Consider the following 18,389-nt stretch of genomic DNA (forward strand, 5'->3'; position numbering starts at 1 on the left):
TGCGCGGCGCCTGCGTCGGGCGGGAGGGCGGGCCCGGCTGGCAACCGCCGGGCCGGGGCGCGGGGCGGGGCCTGCGGCGGGCGTCCGGGAAGAGGGCCCGGAGGGGCGGGGGGCCGGGGGCCGGGCAGGAGCCGGAGCTGGGGTGCGGGCGGAGCTGCAGAGGGTCGCGGTCCGGCGGGGAGCCGGCCCTGACCGCGTCCCACGGGTGGTGGGGGGTGGGGGTGGGGGAGGCCGGGACGGCCGAGCTCGGGGCGCCGGATCGGAGGCGGAGGAGCGCAGTCGGGGCTGAGGGGGCGACAGAGCGCGGGCTGAGGTGAGGCCCGGCCAGCGGGAGGGGAGAGGAGGAGCTGCGCAGGGACCCGGCGCGTTATCCAAATGCGAGGCTGTTGCATGTAGTCCAGTTCCTCTGAACTTCCTTTTTATTTGGGGGTCGACCCCGAGCTTTCCCACTGCGCCCCCTCATGGCCTTGCCTGGTTCCTTCAGGTCCAGGGGATGCCCGAATTCCTCTTTGTCCGACCGCAGAACGGACGCCTACCAACCCTTGTTGCTGCTGCTTTTATTTATTTTTTTAAATATATTTTATTGATTTTCCACAGAGAGGAAGGGAGAGATAGTTAGAAACATTGATGAGAGAGAAACATTGATCAATTGCCTCCTGCACACCTCTTACTGGGGATGTGCCGGCAACCCAGGTACATGCCCTTGACCGGAATCGAACCTTGGACCTTTCAGTCAGCAAGCTGACACTATCCACTGAACCAAACCGGTTTTGGCAGTGGCTGCTGCTTTTAATGAGAAATGCCGGCACACAAGTGAAGGTGGCCGTAATTTAGTCAACGATGCAATATTCTCTGAGGACTCCTGTCACCTCAGACACACACACACACCTTGAATCTTTTTTAAAAATATATATTTTATTGATTTTTTACAGAGAGGAAGAGAGAGGGATAGAGAGTTAGAAACATTGATCAGCTGCCTCTTGCACACACACACACACACACACACACCCACTGGGGATGTACCCACAACTAAGGTTCATGCTCTTGACCAGAATCGAACCTGGGACCTTTCAGTCCACAGGCGGACGCTCTATCCTAGGGGTGTCGAACTCAATCAGAGAAGGGGCCAAAATCTAAAATCCAGCCTAAATCGCGGGCCGAATGGTTTACTGAACAGTCATAAACTGTCATTGTGATGGAAACGCAGCGGAGTGCAGTGATGACAGCGCGGTGCGGGCCACATTGCAAGGCCTGGCGGGACGGATTTGGCCCGCGGGCCTTGTGTTTGACACATGTGCTCTATCCACTGAGCCAAATCAGTTTCAGCCACACCTTGAGTCTTGGGACAATATGTGTTTTTTTTTTTGTTTTGTTTTTTTTTAATATTTTTAAAATTCATTTCAGGGAGAGGGAGAGAGAGAAACATCAATGATGAGACAGAGAGGGACATGGATCTGCTGCCTCCTGCACACCCCACACTGGGGATGGAGCCTGCAACCCAGATATGTGACCCTGGCCGGAATCGAACCAGGACCCTTCAGTACGCAGGCTGACACTCCATCCATTGAGCCAAACTGGCTAGGGCCATGTTTGTATTCTTAAGGGCAAAGAGAGTGGGAGGAGGGGAAGGAAACCCCTGATCTTTGATGCAACTCCAAGAATGAAATGTTATTTGATTTTTCCATTTTCTTAACAGACATGACGACTTACCACCCCGAGGGACACATTCAACTGCCCAGAGCGGATGCCATTCGTTCTCGTCTCATTGATACCTTCTCTCTCATCGAGCATCTGCAAGGCTTGAGCCAGGCTGTGCCACGGCACACAATCCGAGAGATCCTTGGTCAGCAGCCTGTTTCTTCACAAGGAGAAACTTAAGACTCCCATCCACACCTTCCGAAGCATAGGAAGCTGACAGACCATTTTAAAGGGAGATTGATATGGTTGTTAGTTTGGAGGTTACATCAAACTTGGTAAATGAAAGGTTTTAAAAATAAAATTATTTGAATCTAGGTGATAAAACCTATGCTACTAACTTTTAGGCCAGCTAGCACTGACTGTTGTGGAAGTCTTTACCAAAGACATTTAAAATCTAGAGAGTTGTACCTGCTGTCTTTATTCTTGAGCAGTATTGATCATAAGCAATACATTAACTCTTCAAACTACTATTAATTGCTCTGAGAAGGAGCAGCAAGGCAAGCCCCTACGTAATCAGTATTCCTGCCCTCAATCCTTCCTGCTCTTCCTTCAAACTTCTCTTTATAATTATCTACTGACTCTTTTCTATTTTCGGTGTAGATCCTTCCCATCAGAAGAAACTTATGTTAGGAGATCAACACCAGCTTGTGCGCTTCTCCATAAAGCCTCGTCATGTAGAACGGATTACACACGGTCGAAGAATGATGAGTAGGCTGGCAGTGCGCTACAGTTGGAGGCCACCTCTCTCTCTGTGGGCTGGATGGGTCCTTGAGTGTATCCTTTCATACCACTGTTTTTCTTGCCTCACCATCAGCCTTATGACCTAATTTGTCTCTTTCCAAACCCCTTTTTCTTCTCAATCTCACTGGTTCTATTCTTGCCCCTATTATTTCACCTGCATGAATCAAAGAACTCCACTATGTATGTTTCCTTAAGAGAAAACAGGTCGTCTCTTCACAAACTTCGTCATATTCCTCATATTTCTGAATACAATTGTACTGATGGTTGAAATAGGTGAGAATTGACATTGAATGAAAGAGTAAGTGGGTAGAAGTCATTTTTCCTTTAAGTTGATTATTTTACATTTGTAATGCCATTTGAATTGTGATAGGCAAACTGCTAAGAGCTAGATCCCTTTGGAGGGCTTTTGAGAGTGTAGCAGATATAAGGCAGTCTCATGTTAGAGGTAGGGTGTAATAGACTCAGCAAGGAACTGGAGATGGAAGACCACTTATATTTCTTGTGTCAGTTTAGTCTACATGTGTTTGAATTAACCTTTCCTATTAGAGATATTGGTGCCTATTGTGAGTGATCCAATATTCACAATTTTATAAGTGTATATAGAAAGATTAAGTATGAATAAGAAAGCTCACAAAGTATATAAATTTAGGAACAAGTAAGATATTAAATAGTAAATAACTCTAAAACCAATAATAAATTATATGAAATGTATTAACAATAAAAGAAATCTGGAGAATGAGTGTGCTCATTGACTATCATCTCAGACAAACTGATCAGAAAGGATAAAGGACAGTGGAAGTACTCACTTTCTTGTTTCATTTTCACTTGTTTTGGAGAAGTTTCCTACTTTAAAACTGTCTTTTAATGCAATTAGGTAAAAAATATTTACACCACAATAACTGATATTATGGACCACTATCTTTAATAGGAAAGGTTAATTCAAACAAATGTAATGGTCCATAATATTTCCTCCTGGTATGTATTTGCCTTGTGAGGTTAGAGATACAGTCTTAAGCCTTGAAATAAAGTAAATATCAGTAAGTGTACAAGATTTCCTGCATCTGATGAGCAAATAAAAAAATAGTAGCACTAAACCATTTTGTTTGGTAAGATGGCTGAATATGAAACATGATCTGGTTCAGATCCAGGTGCCCGCTCCAAAAAGAAAAAAAAAGAAAAAGAAAAAAAAAAGAAAGATGATCACTGTGCCAGAGAATAGGTAGATTGCCTGAGAGGAAAGTTGTATTTTATTAAGTACACTGATGACCCAGCATGCAAAATCACACGAGCCCCAGACACCCCCCCCCCCCCCCCCCGCGCCGTGCTGCATATGCAGCCTCCTGGTCACTGGTCTTCGGTCATTTCGTCATTAGGGCTACTGGGTTTTCATAATATAAACTAGAGGCCAAGTGCATGAAATTTGTGCGGTGGTAGGAAGGGGGGTGTTCCTCAGCCCAGCCTGCACCCTCTCCAATCTGGGACCCCTCGAGGGATGTCTGACTGCCCTTTTAGGCCCGGTCCCACTAGGCATTCCTCTCACAATTCAGGACTACTGGCTCCCAACTGCTCGCCTGCCTGCCTTCCTGATCGCCCCTGCTTCTGCCTGCCAGCCTGATCATTCCCTAACCACTCCCCTGCCAGCCTGATTGATGCCTAACTGCTCCCCTGCCAACCTGTTTGCCCCTAACTGCCCTCCCCTGCAGGCCTGGTCCCTTCCAACTACCTTACTCAGCTGGCCATCTTGTGGCAGCCATTGTGTCCACATGGGGGCAGCCATCTTGTGTGTTGGAGTGATGGTCAGTCTGCATATTACTCTTTTATTAGATAGGGTTCTCATGGTAGAAAGGCAGGAGGAATAATTATTTGTGAATAACAGATTTCTTTGAACGGATTAATTAATGTGATAAACATTAAAACTTTAAGTTTTTAAAAAACAATTTTCCAGAACACAAAGAATGTTGTTAAAGATAGAAAAAAAGTAATTAATAATTAGTTTTCTAGATCAAAACTCCATAATCTTTTTGGTTTTGTAATTTTGTTTCCCAGTAATGCATATATAATCTTTAAAATCTAGCCGAAACTGGTTTGGCTCAATGAATAGAGCGTCAGTTTGGGGACTGAAAGGTCCTGGGTTCGATTCTGGTCAAGGGCATATACCTTGGTTGCAGGCATATCCCCAGTAGGGGGTGTGCAAGAGGCAGCTGATCGATGACTCATCGATATTTCTAACTCTATCTCCCTTCCTCTCTGTACAAAATCAATAAAATATATTTAAAAAAAGAAAGAAAATAATTTTAAAAAATCTCCTTAGGTGTTTTTAAAAAAATATATTTATCATCATCGATAGTATTACAAATATCTCCCATTTTACTCCACAAGTTTTTTATTGATTTGTAGAGAGAGAGAAACATTGACTGGCTGTCTCTTGTACAACTCCTACTGGGGATCAAGCCTACAACCCAGGGATGTGCCCTGACCCAGAATTGAACCTGTGACCTTTTGGTGCATAGGATGATGCTCAACCACTGAGCCAGAGCTTCCTTAGGTGTTTTAATCAATTATTTTTATGTGCTATAAAGAAGCAAGTTGAGCCGAAACCGGTTTGGCTCAGTGGTAGAGTGTCGGTCTGTGGACTGAAAGGTCCCAGGTTCGATTCCGGTCAAGGGTATGTACCTGGGTTGCGGACACATCCCCAGTAGTGGGTGTGCAAGAGGCAGCTGGTCGATGTTTCTCTCTCATCGACGTTTCTAGCTCTATCTCTCTCCCTTCCTCTCTGTAAAAAATCAATAAAATATATTAAAAAAAAAAAGAAATAAGTTGAAGTAAAAGTAATATTTTAGATTAGTATATTAAATATTGTTTTAAATATTTATATAATTTTAAAAATGTCAACAAATTTATACTTTTGCCACTTTTTAAGTGTTTCATGCTATTTTTAAAGAAAATACATGGTTTGTGTACAAATGAATTTTTAAATAACATTAAGTTTGACTTTGGGATCAAATATATATTGTGTTTTATATAGTTTTTATTTAAAAATAGTTTTATTTCTCTAACAACTTGAATAAGGACTTATCTTGGTTGATGTATTGAGTTCTGAATTTTTTTTCAATTTTTCATTAAAGTATAAGTGTAGATATCTTACCATTGCCCCTCTACTCCCATATGCACCCTCACCCCCCAGTGTTTTGTGTCCATTGGTTATGCTTATATGCATGCATACAAGTCCTTCTGTTAATCTCTTATCTCCTCCACCTCTCCCCAACCTTCCAGCTGTAATGTGACAGTCTGTTTGATGCTTTACTGCCTCTGTATCTATCTTTATTTCATTAGTTTATAAAGTTCTTTATTATCCACAAATGAGTGAGATCATATGGTATTTTTATCTCATTGACTAGCTTATTTCACTTAGCATAATGCTCTTCAGTTCCATCCAAGTTGCTTCAAATGGTAAGAATTCCTTCTTTTTTTATCACAGCATAGTATTCCATTGAGTAGATGTACCATAGTTTTCTGATCCAGTCATCTGCCGACAGGCAACTAGGCTGTTCTCAAATCTTAGCTATTGTGTGTGTGTGTGTATATATATATATATATATATATATATATATATATATATATACACACACACACACATATATATTTATTGATTTTTTACAGAGAGGAGGAGAGAGAGATAGAGAACTAGAAACGTTGATGAGAGAGAAACACCGACCAGCTGCCTCTTGCACACCCCCTATCGGGGATGTGCCCGCAACCAACATACATGCTCCTGACTGGAATCGAACCTGGGACCTTTCAGTCCGCAGACCGATGCTCTACCACTGAGCCAAACCGGATTTGGCAAATCTTAGCTATTGTAAATTGTGCTGTTATGAACGTAGGGGGGCAAATATATTTTCTGATTGGTGTTTCTAGTTTCTTAGGATATATTACTAGGAGTGGGATTACTGGGTCAAATGGGAGTTCATTTTTAGTTTTTTGAAGAAACTCGATACTGTTCTCCACAGTGGCTGCACTAGTCTGCATTTCCACCAGCAGTGCAGGAGGTTTCCTTTTTCTCTGCATCCTTTCCAACACTTGTCAACACTTTGTTGATTTGTTGATGATAGTCATTGGGATGGCAAGGGAGCAGTTAGGCATCGATCAGGATGGCAGGGAGTGTTTAAGGGGTATCAGGCTGGCAGGCAGAAGCAGTTAAGGGTTGATCAGGCAGGCAAGCAGGTGAGTGGTTGGGAGCCAGCAACCGCAGGATTGTGAGAGGGATCCCAGATTGGAAAGGGTGCAGGCTGTGCTGAGGGACACACACACACACACACACACACACACACACACCTATGCACGAATTTTGTGCACCAGGCCTCTAGTTTAATTATAATGTGTCTTGGCATTGGTCTTTTGGGGTTCATTTTGCTTGGGACTCTGTGAGCTTCTTGGATTTGTGTGGGGTTTTTCTTCCCTATATCAGGGAAGTTTTCTGTCATTATTTCTTCAAACAGGTTTCCTATTCCATGCTCAGTTTCTTCTCCTTCTGGAACTCTCCATTATGCGGATGTTGTTTTGTTTCATGTCCCAAAGTTCCCTTAGGCTCTCCTCCTGCTGTTTAATTTTTCTTTCTAGAAGCTGCTCTACTTGGGTATTTTCCCCCCAACTTGTCTTCTAGCTAACTGATGCAGTCCTCTACTTCTTTTAGTCTACTTTTGAGGCTTTCTATTGAGTTCTTTACAGCAGCGATGTCATTTTTCATTTCTTCTTGGTTCTTCTTCATTTCCTCTTGGTTCTTACTCATATTGTTGAATTTGTATTCCATTTTTTTCAGCCACTTTATGACCATTTATCTGAATTCTTTCTCTGACAGGTTGCTTACCTCCATTTCATTTACTTCCTTTTCTGGTGATGCCTGCTTTTCTTTCTTCTACGGGCTGTTTCTTTGTCTCCCATGGTCTCTCTTCTCTGGATGTCTGCTTATGTAGTTCTTTCTCTCCTTATCCTAGGCAAAATCTGACCTTTCTGTGGTGGAGAGTAGAGCTCCTCTGAATCTGCGTGTTTGTGCCCATTGGGGACCAGTGTTCTGGGGTTTGCAGCTGTTTGGTGGGTGCTGCAGTTGCAGATTTTCAGGTTTCCAATAACATCCACTTCCCCCTTCAAGATGGTGCTGAGTTGGCGTGTTTCTCCCCCCCCCCCCCTAGAAATAATGTCTTAATTCACTTTATACTTCATATTTCATGGCAAAAGTGTGGCCTGTAACATTTTTTCTTCAAGCAGCTCTGTGACCAAGGTCTGCAGCCCTAGGCTGTCTCTTCCTATTGTTTCCTGAGTTTTGAATTTTTAATTCTTTGTTATAGTTCTTGAATATCCATCTATCTATCTATCTATTTATTTAGGTATCCATTATATATTTACCAATCTATCTTTTTTTTTAAATCATCACCCAAGGATATTTGTTTCCATTGAGTTTTAGAGAGAGTGGAAGGGAGGGAGGAGAGGGAAAAAGAGAGGGAAAGAGGGAGGGAAAGAGAGAGAGAGAGAGAAAGAGAGAGAGAGAGAGAGAGAGAGAGAGAGAGAGAGAGAGAGAGAGAGAGAGAGAGAGAGAGAGAGAGAGAGAGAGAGAGAGAGAGAGAAATTGATGTGAGAGAGTCACATTGACTGATTGCCTTCCTCCCTCAATAGGGCTAAGGTTTGAACCTGCAACTGAGGTACATGCCCTTTGTTGGGAATTGAATCCATGACCCTTTGGTCCTTGGGCTGACTCTCCAACCACTGAGCCAAACTAGTCAGGGCTATATGGTTTTTAATTTAATTATTATATTTTAATTTTTTAAAATTGATTTCAGAGGAAGGGAGAGGGAGAGAGAGATAGAAACATCAGTGATGAAAGAGAATCATTGATTAGCTGTCTCCTGTGCATCCCACACTGGGGATCAAGCCTGCAACCCAGGCAATTTCCCTGACCGGGAATTGAACCATGACCTCCTGGTTCATGAAATATGAAGTGTAAACTACATTGGCCAGGCTGTTTTTTGTTTTATTTTTGTTTTTTCAATAGAGCTATAATTGACATATAACATTAGTTTCAGGCTTATAACATTATGTATTATATGTTAGATACATGTGATATATGTTAAAATGTAGATGGAAATGTGATAGGGCACTAAAAAATAGGAAAAAATCAACTTTCATAATGATATTGTTTATTTTTAAAATTTTTGTATTTTGTTTCTGAATGATAAGAGAAAAGAAAGAAGATTTGATCCATTTTCTTTGATAGTAACACATTGGCAAGTATGAATAGCCCTATTTCCAACAAAATATGGATATAATTAGCCATAATATTACTAAAAGCAATAACAATTTAAAACTGGGTGTCACAATTTACACAGCAGTTGTATTCTTCAGGATGATTGAGTATGGTTTTCTGATCTCCATTAACTGCCAAGCATATCAGTCATAGTGCATTTGCAGGCTCTCATAGTATTCTGTTTCTAAAGGAAACATACTACATTTTTTAGCTTTTAAGCCTATTTTAACCTCAATGTGTTTTTTTAATAGCATGATATACATTCACTAAATGTATAAAAAGAGATGAAGAAGGTTGAAAGATTAAAGCAATGAGTTAAGGGAAAGCAATTAGCAAATAATAGGATTCTAGAAAGAAAGTAAAGGATTCTATTTGCTTTGCAGAACGAAATAAATTTTATAGAAGAAAGGGGAAGTTTTAAAAGCTAGCAAATAACCCTGGTTAGGTAGCTCAGTTAGTTAGATTAGCATCCTGTTACATCAAGGTTGTAGTCTCAATTCCTGCTTAGGCACCTAGAAGAGTTGACCAATGAATACATGAATGAGTGGAACTACAAAATCAATGTTTCTCTTTCTTTCTCCTTCCCCACTGCCTTTTTCTCTTAAAAAAAACACACACAAACAAACAAACAAAAAAACCCACCAAAACAAACAAACAAACAACTAACAAAGAACCAAGCAATTTCTTGTTCTGATTCAATATGCCCCATGAATTTGGCTTCTTGTTTCTATATCCCTTATAAAGCACTTAATATATATCATGGCCCTACATTTTCATTCTATTCTCAAGGCTCATTGCTTCTTTGTGAAATTTAAGATGGGAAAGGGGTTAGCAGTACAGCAGATAGGGTTGGTGGTAGTTAAGAGATGAATTTGTGTTATCCCACAGTGGGAAGGCAGTGACTAATAGGCAGCTATTAGGCATATCCATACCAGCAGGAGAGATGAGTCATAGCTATTTTTCATGTTTGATTCTGTCCACCCCTGTATTTTACAGGTTGGAACAACCACAGTGTTTAAAGAAACTAAAAAGTGTAATAGCAGTGGGCACAACTGTGGCTTATAACAGGTTGTGATCATTCTCTATCATTCAGCTTCCCACTTCCCTAACCTTTATTCATTTTTTACTTTATTCTCACAGAATTGCTTGAATCCTCAAATATCAAACTGTGGCCACTGAAGTTGACTGTGGAGGTAGTAGCTTGGTTCATCTTACTTGTTTTCATCTTGGAGATCCTTCTTATGTGGCTATCCAGCTTTTCCCTCTTCTGGAAGAATTCCTGGAATGTCTTTGATTTTTTTATTACCATGTTGGTAAGGATAGATACCCTGAGGATTGTGCCTAAGTGAATCAAAATGACAAGAAAAATTAATATAATTATATCACAGGAAGAAACAAATAGAAATGTATCTAACTTTCTCCCCCCCACCCCCACCTCTTTTAAAACTAAAATTAAGCCGGGACCAGTTTGGCTCAATGGATAGAGCGTCGGCTTGGGGACTGAAGGGTCCTGCGTTCGATTCCGGTCAAGGGCATGTACCTTGGTTGCGGGCATATCCCCAGTGGGGGGTGTGCAAGAGGCAGCTGATCGATGATTCTCTCTCATCGATGTTTCTAACTCTCTATCTCTCTCCCTTCCTCTCTGTACAAAATCAATAAAATATATTTTTAAAAAAACCACAAAAAAACCCCTAAAATTAATTCATTGTAGGAATTGGTATTAGGAGCAAGGCAGAATCTAACCCCAACAATAATGTCTACCAGTTACCAAGCACTTAATAAAGTGCCAAGCACTGTTCACATATATTTTCTCATTTAAACTCCACAACAACCCAATGAGATAGGCACTGTTAATCCCCTTTTTATTTATTTTTAATTTTTAGGGAGAATGGAAGAGAGAGGGAAAGGCAGAGAGAAACATTGATGTGAGAGAAACACATCGATTGGTTGCCTCCTGCACGAGCCCTGACCATGGCCCAGGCTGGGGAGGAGCCTGCAACCAAGATATGTGCCCTTGACCTAAATCATCTGCAGGCTGACGCTCTATCCACTGAGCCAAACTGGCTAGGGCTATTCCTGTTTTATGTCTGAGCAAATTGAAGTATAAAGTTTAAGTAATTGAGTATAGAAGGACCAAATAGGAAACAACCACCAGAGAATGTTATTCAAGGGATAATGCCCAAGGAACTATGGAAAAGACCAGAATAGGAAGGAACAACTCTGTGTGTGTGTGTGTGTGTGTGTGTGTGTGTGTGTGTGTGTGTGTGTGCGCGCGCGCGCGCTTTTGGGTATATTTTACTCATAATCCGTGTGTTTCCCGCAGTCCCTGATTCCTGAGATTGTGCTGCTGACAGGGGTAGCCAGCCAGTCTGTATGGCTCCAGTTGCTGAGGATTTGCCGGGTTCTAAGGTCTCTCAAACTCTTTACACGATTCCGTCAAATTCGAGTCATTATTTTGGCCCTGGTCAGGGCCCTTAAGGTGATTTGACTGTAGCAGCAAAGCCAGGTGGGCAAGGTGGACAAACATGGGGGTTACGTGATACAAGTCTGGGTGGGACAAAGAAGGCAATGAAAGACCCTGAGATATGTTATTGGTTGAGAAAGGGCTGTGGTCAAGCTGCTGTGGACTAAGATGGCTGGGCTCCAGGCGAAGTGAGGGTTTGTCGGGGGGTTGCCAGGGTGGGCTTGACTGGGCTATAGGCGGAAATCGGCCTGTCTGGTCCAGCACTAACTTAAGTCATGGCCTCTAGAGCATGACGTTCCTTCTGTTGCTGCTGATCATCTTCTTCTACATTTTTGCTGTGGCTGGTGTCTACTTCTTCGAGGATTATACCCGTTCAACTCGCCAGGACCTGGAGTACCAAGTATTCTTCTCGTAGGCAGGACTGGGAGAAGCCTGGGTAGGGGGAGAGAATTTGAGCAAGAAACCGGGAAGCTAGTCTAAAGTATAAGTAAGTAATATAAAAGTTTAGACTATTGTAAAAAAAAAAAATTTAGAATAGAACACAGTAAGGAGAGGCAAAGACAAAGTAAAGGAACAGTTAGTGGTATTCACTCTGATTTTGAGGATAAGGCAGCTACCTGATATGCTGTGGGTTTTGCAAATCCATATGCACCTTCATCAACCATCTTTAAATGGCAGTATATTCCAGTGGTTAAGTTCTGGTTTCTATGCCTCAATTACCTCTTTTGAAAAATGAGAATAAGAGTGTAGGGGTATATTAGGTAATGCATTAAAGCTCTTAGAATGCATTTAGGAATACGTACACACATTGTAATAATAAACGTCACTCTCACTAGTTTTAGGTGTGTGGATTACACATGCACACACCTGTACTCATTCAAAAGTAAAATCCTGATAAGATCTTTGCCTAGAAATTTTCTATTGATTTAATAGAAAATCAATTCGGATTTAGAGGTGATAATGTTTATGAATTGGAATCCAATCTTGTCAGCACCTCTCAGGTCTCTCTCAGTAGTTTTGTAAGAGTACAAGTTAGGAAAGTCCTGTTTATCCTATTCAGGCTTTGATGTTTCCAACAAATTGTATATGGAGGACTAACAAGAAAAGAAGGAAATTTTAAATATGTTCCTGAGAGTTTTTGTGATATAGTCATTATCATTTATTATTTGGGATCATATGTTTATGTCACAAATCCATTCATTTAGTTGGCTATCATTCCATACCAACAAACTAAATAGGAATGATGTTTGCTAAATTTGTAAGTGCTGTTAGGTGAACTAAGTAGGACAGTGGAGAATGAGCTTACAAAAAAATGATACATAATTGGTAGTTCGTTAAATTTTTATAAGTTCAGTAAGTATCTATTTGTTTTTAAAAATATATATTTTGCTTTTAGAGAGGAAGGGAGAGGGAGAGAGAGATAGAAACATCAATGATGAGAGAAAATGATTAATTGGCTGTTTCCTTCACGCCCTCTACTGGGGATGGAGCCCGCAACCCGGATACATACCCTTGACAGGAATCGAACCTGGGACCATTCAGTCCACAAGCCAACGCTCTACCCACTGAGCCAAACTGGCTAAGGCAGTACCTATTTATTGAGTACATACTATGTCTCAGGTACTAATGAAATAGTATTTGAAATTTATAAATTATTCACGATAAAGGAAAACCTAATAAAACAACCTCAAACTGAAGAATGATTAGCTAAAAAAATTGAGCACAGTAGAAAAGAAGCCAGAGTCAGAGCAAACTCTAAAGAAATGCTCTTAGGTTGCTTTACTTGGAAGAGTGAGAATGAAGGGGAAAAGTGAGAATGAAACTGTCTGAGAGGTTTAGATTTCTGTTTTATCTATACACACACCTTTTTCTTTAGGGATCTGTTGAATTCCTTAGTGACAGTGTTCATTCTCTTCACCCTGGATCATTGGTATGCACTGCTTCAGGACACATGGAAGGTGCCTGAGGTCAGCCGAACCTTCAGCAGCATCTATGTCATCCTTTCGTTGTTACTTGGTTCCATTATCTTTCGAAATATCATAGTAGCAATGATGGGTAAGCATAGAAGAGGAAAGACTTGATGGGAGGGGTGGTTGGGAAGAAATTAGAGTGAAAGCTAATATTGATGGATTATGGAGGGAGAGAACCTGATATTGCAGGAAGGCTTGGGGCCTATATGAATATTTTACTTGGTTTCTCCCCTCCTAAGACCTCTCCCAAAGCCTAGTCACATTCTCAACTCCGAATGGCCCTTTGGGTCAGTTACTAACTTTCAGACTATCAGGAATGAGCTGAATGAAGAGATGACACATCTGGAAGTTCAGCACAAAGCCGGCATATTCAAGCGGCAGATTATCCAAAGGTCTGCCTCTTCATTTTCAAACCCAGCTTCAGTTCTCAAAGGTTTTCTGATCTCATTCCCTGTTTTTACTCTTTGGCCTTGACTCCATCTTCCCCTTGGGGCAGAAGATTTGCCCAAGGGTTAGAATGCCCCATCTCTAGAATATTGCCTGATTCTTTATCTACGGTTGGGGACGTCCCTAGTCTTTTTCACCCCTTTATCACAATTTGTTCTCTCCCCTTACTTTTCTTTATTTTATTATATGAATTATTTTTTTTTCTTAATTAAATTCCTGCTTCAGTATAACTCTCTTCACTCTTCTGTGTTTTTTGTTTTACAGGAGACAAAACCTGTCCCCTGATGCACAGAGGTCAAGCAATGAAAAAATGAAAATCAGGTTTGGAGTGTATACACGAACTGGGATGGACACACATGAAGGAGGAGAGGGTAGAAAACCAGAGATGAAAATTGGCTTTGAGAAGGCATTCATTCATTCAATAACTTGATCGTATGCTCATGTCCTAACCCCCAGAACCTGGGAACACTGCCTTATTAGGGAAAAGAGTCTTTGCAGATGTAATTAAGTTAAGGATCTTGAGATGGAATTACCCAGGTAGATCCTAAATCCGGTGATAAGGGTCCTTATCAGATACAGAAGAGGAGAAGACATGCAGAAGACATAGAGAATAGGAGAAGGAGATGTGAAGACAGAGGTAGAGATTGGAGTGATGCATCTACAAGTCAATAGAAGCCAATGAATGCTAGGCAACTAACTACCAAAGCTAGAAGAAGCAAGGAAACTTCTCCCCTAGAACTTCCAGAGGGAGTCAGTTTGGCTCAATGGGTAAAGTGTTGGCCCTCAGACTGAAGCATCCAGGGTTTGATTCTGATCAAGGGCACATACTTTGGTTACAGTCTCCATCACTGGGCCCTGTTGGGGCACATGTGGGAGGCAACCAATCAATGTATTTTGCTCACATAGTTATTTCTCTCTCTCTTCCCCTCCCTTTCACTCTCTCTAAAAAAGTCAATGGAAAAAAATATCCTCGGGTGAGGATTTAAAAAAAAAAAAAGACAATAATGCTGCTCTCATGTAGCTTACATAGTAGTTAGGGGAAAGATACAATAAATAATGAACATATTAAATAAGTATATAATATGTTAAAATATAATAAACATAAAAAGTAGGGCAGGTTAAGGGGGATTGGAATACAGGGTGGGGATTGCAGATCTGTTGTAATCTTAAACAAGGTAGTTGTTGGTATGGCCACACTGAAAAGGTAACATTTGAGCAAAGACTTGGATTAGGTGAGGGGTTTACTATGTGTATATCTATGGATGAGTGTTCCAGGAAGAGGGAACAGATGGCACAAAGGTCCATGCCTGATGTGTTTGAGAAAGAGCAAAGAAGCCATTATGACTGCAGCAAAGTGAACAGGGGAAGAGTGATAGGAGATAGTGGGGACCCTATTCTGTAAGTCTGTGCAGGGATTTAGGCTTTGACTCTGAGTGAAATGGGGAACATAGCAGAGCAGTGACATGAAATTACTTACATTTAAGAAGGGTCACCCTGGTTGCTATGTTGATAGGCTGTAGAAGAATGAGGGAAGGAACAGAGAGAGAAATTAGGAGGCTATACTGCTCTCCAAGCAAGAGGAGATAATGACTCAGACCGGAGTGGTACCAGTGGTGCCAGTGAAAAAAAGATGTATTCTGAAGGTAGAATCAACAGAACTTCATGATGGACTGGATGTGATATATAAGAGAAGAGTTCAAAGTTTTGGCCTGAGCAACTGATGGGATGAATTAGCTGAGATGGGGAAGGCTATTGGTGGAAAAGATGTGATGGACAAAGAGTTCAGTTTTGGTTAAATTCAAGATGTTTATTATACATTCAAGTGATGATATGTGAGTTAAGGTTGCATATACTAGACTTAATTGAGAAATGAGGTCTGGAATAGAGGTTCAAATTTGCATTTATTAGGCATTTAAACTCAGATGAGAGCACCAAAGAGTGACGATAGATGGAGAAGATAAAGGACCAAGAGCTGAGCCCTGAAGCCCTCTACTATTAAGAGATAGAATAATGGTTGCAAAGGCTATAGTTGTGGTGTTATAGGCTTAGGGTTATGGAATGGGGAGCTAAAGCTTGGCAAATAAGGCTGTGTGTAGAATGTGAGAGCCTGAGTAAAATTGAGCACAGGAGCTATGTGGTGAGGGGCACTAATAAAGATATAGCACATGCAATATTTGAGGTTGGAAGTGCTTAAGCTCAGATTTGGGGCTTCCATATACAAGGTTTGTATATGCAATGAGCAGTTTGGCCCTCATAGCCTTCAGTCTCAGTGTTAAGAGATGGCTAGGGGCAGTATCAGAATAATGAAAGATCTAATCATACCTCATAAATATATTTCAGGCAATAAAATTTTTTCATTCACTTATAGAACTACCAGTCAACAAATAGGATCTTTGGGCTTATCAGAAGAAAGTATTAAAGAAGAGTCTGGAAGCAGTTTCTCTGATGAAGATTTAAGAGCATCTGAGTCAAAAAAAGAGTTCTCGTCAAAAAAAGAAGAGTCCCCCCTTTCCTCCTCTTCATCCTCCTCATCTGCTTCCTTCCAACATTCACCTTCCCTCTTTTCCCCTTCTTCTGAATCCAGAAATTATGAGACTATTGGTAAGCAGAGGGTTCTTCCATTTGAGTTCAGACTCCTTTAGGAGATATCCCATTCTTGTTAAGCTCAGATTTGGGGCTCTCCCACTATGTCTACTTCCCAATTTTCTCTACCAGTCTGATTTTACTTTTTGTGTGCTTCATTTTCCCTGTACTTCTGCTTCATGTTGGATAGTGTGGCTGTGGCTGTCTTTGCTTATTGTAAAAAGTGGTCTCTTGGTAATGCGCCCGTTACCCTCTTCTCTGCTTCCTGTTACCACTTTTATCCCTTCTTTCTCCCCCACACACCATAGGATTTATCGGTTCTTTTGCAACTTCCACAAATCTATTTGTTTTTGAGAAGAATTTCTCCATCTAGGTGAATTGGACTGGGAGACCCATGTGCACCAGAATCTGCCTGGGCTGATGGACATGGATCAGGATGAATGCACTGTTTGGCCTAGAGATTCACTCTTCCGGTATTTTGAGTTGCTAGAAAAGCTTCAGTATAACCTAGAGGAGCGTAAGCGGTTGCAAGAGTTTGCAGGTATGGAATTGGGGCACTCATAGGGACCAGGAGTTAAGTACAATTGGAGTAGCATATATAACTGAGTTGTCCTCAGCCTTGCCTTCTCATTTGTTCTCTGAGGAGAACAGGATGAAAGAGATAAGATAGCAAGGCAGGGAGATCTGGGGGAGATAATAGATCAACTGAAGGACTTATATAGATGCATATAAGTAAAACCAATGGACACAAAACTCTGGGGAGGGAGGGCATGTCTGGGAGGGGGTGGGCAATGGTATATGTACAAAGATAATAATTTAATAAAAAAAATTAAAAAAAGATAGCAAGGCAACTTCTTTAACTTATCTATGGTAAAGAGTAGAGGTGCATATGGCTTAATTTTTTTTCAATTTATAGTTGATAAGCAACACATAGCTTAATTAAAAGTAAACATTAGTAAAAATTTGTGTGGGAACCGAGAAAAGCAGAGACTTCAAACATTTGTATGTTCTGAATATTCCCAGCTCTCCATCCTCACAGTTTGTTTCTTTACAGTGCAAGCACTGATGAACTTTGAAGACAAGTAAAGCCAATGATGGATGGCTTCGATATCTTTGGCACCAGATATTAAAGGGAATAGTTTGAAATTGAGAATTCAAAGTATAAATGTTTAATAAATATTGCTGGTAATTGCTTAATGGCCTATCTCTGAAATCTAGGGGATATTGAAAGGTATAAGATTAGGTGAAAAAGTTGGTTTACATGCCAGTGGGACCTAGACCTTTGGCTTTCTACCCATTGCACAGCTGCTCAGGTTGACTCTTTCCTTGACTTGATAAATTTGGTTCCCACCTTTCTTGCAAACTGCTTCCTGATAGAGTCCTAATTTCACTGGCTCCTTCCTGTTGAGCACAGGAGATTCCAGGGTAAATAATTGAGAACTATTGCTTCCATTGCCTACTCTAGGAACATTGCTTCTACCCTGTACAGTCAATTTTTTAAAATATATATATATATATTTTATTGATTCTTCACAGAGAGGAATAGAGAGAGATACAGAGTTAGAAACATTGATGAGAGAGAGTCATCTATCAGCTGCCTCTTGCACGCCCCCTAGTGGGGATGTGCCCGCAACCCAGGTACATGCCCTTGATTGGAATCGAACCTGGGACCTTTCAGTCCGCAGGCCCACGCTCTATCCACTGAGCCAAACTGGCTGTACAGTTAATTTTAATCAAATATTATTTTAACCTGTTTCTGAGGCCAAAAGAGAGTCCTTTATCCCATTTCCTTGCCATTGCTTAGCACAGTGATTTCACTGTGTAGTGTTAGGGTCACCAAAGGGGAGCACACTTGGCCGAAAGTGGTAAGTAGTTGCAAATTTATTAGGTCATCTGGAAACCAGATGGGCTGAGCTCCAAAATGGCACCAGCACCCAGGGATAGGGAGTCAGAGATTTTAAAGGACTTTAGGAGTGCTTTTTTTGGGGGGGGGGTGGAAGGGTGTTTGGAGGATATATTATATCTTGGGGCAGGTCCAGGTCTTGGGCAAGTCCGGAGGGGAAAGTTACTGGTCTTGGCAAATGGAATGTGGTCTAAATTAAAGGGAATAATGGTTGCAAAATGATCTAAATGTCAGTTTCCCAGGGGAGGGGATATCAATTCGATTGTTTGATTAGACCTAACCACA

At 41.3% G+C, this 18,389-nt stretch overlaps 1 protein-coding gene across 6 annotated transcripts; it reads left to right on the top strand.

The window, feature by feature from the left end:
* Positions 1-200: 200 nt before the first annotated feature.
* On the top strand, positions 201-17,393 carry CATSPER2 (cation channel sperm associated 2). Of its 6 annotated transcripts, none has more exons than XM_036443881.2 (13): positions 201-313; positions 1,697-1,843; positions 2,299-2,472; positions 2,644-2,712; positions 9,878-10,050; positions 11,061-11,216; positions 11,488-11,612; positions 13,078-13,256; positions 13,464-13,563; positions 13,883-13,939; positions 15,987-16,219; positions 16,575-16,742; positions 17,256-17,393. In XM_036443881.2, the coding sequence occupies exons 2-13, from the start codon at positions 1,699-1,701 to the stop codon at positions 17,285-17,287; spliced, it is 1,611 nt and encodes a 536-aa protein (XP_036299774.1). In that variant the 5' UTR covers positions 201-313; positions 1,697-1,698; the 3' UTR covers positions 17,288-17,393. The 6 variants fall into 6 exon arrangements, with proteins under 6 accessions (XP_036299774.1, XP_045439153.1, XP_045439161.1 ...); XM_045583197.1 differs by having other exon boundaries at positions 16,575-16,674; XM_045583205.1 differs by having other exon boundaries at positions 16,575-16,641.
* The last annotated feature ends 996 nt before the right edge of the window (positions 17,394-18,389 follow it).

This window comes from Pipistrellus kuhlii, unplaced genomic scaffold (genome assembly GCF_014108245.1).
Source record: "Pipistrellus kuhlii isolate mPipKuh1 unplaced genomic scaffold, mPipKuh1.p scaffold_m20_p_1, whole genome shotgun sequence".
Lineage (NCBI taxonomy): Eukaryota > Metazoa > Chordata > Mammalia > Chiroptera > Vespertilionidae > Pipistrellus > Pipistrellus kuhlii.

Coding starts and splice junctions, on each gene's coding strand:
- CATSPER2 (XM_036443881.2), top strand. CDS start 1,699: ATGACGACTTACCACCCCGAGGGACACATTCAACTGCCCAGAGCGGAT. Junction 2,473..2,643: donor GGCTGGATGGGTCCTTGAGT/GTATCCTTTCAT, acceptor AAGAGAAAACAG/GTCGTCTCTTCACAAACTTC. Junction 13,940..15,986: donor AATGAAAAAATGAAAATCAG/GTTTGGAGTGTA, acceptor ATTCACTTATAG/AACTACCAGTCAACAAATAG.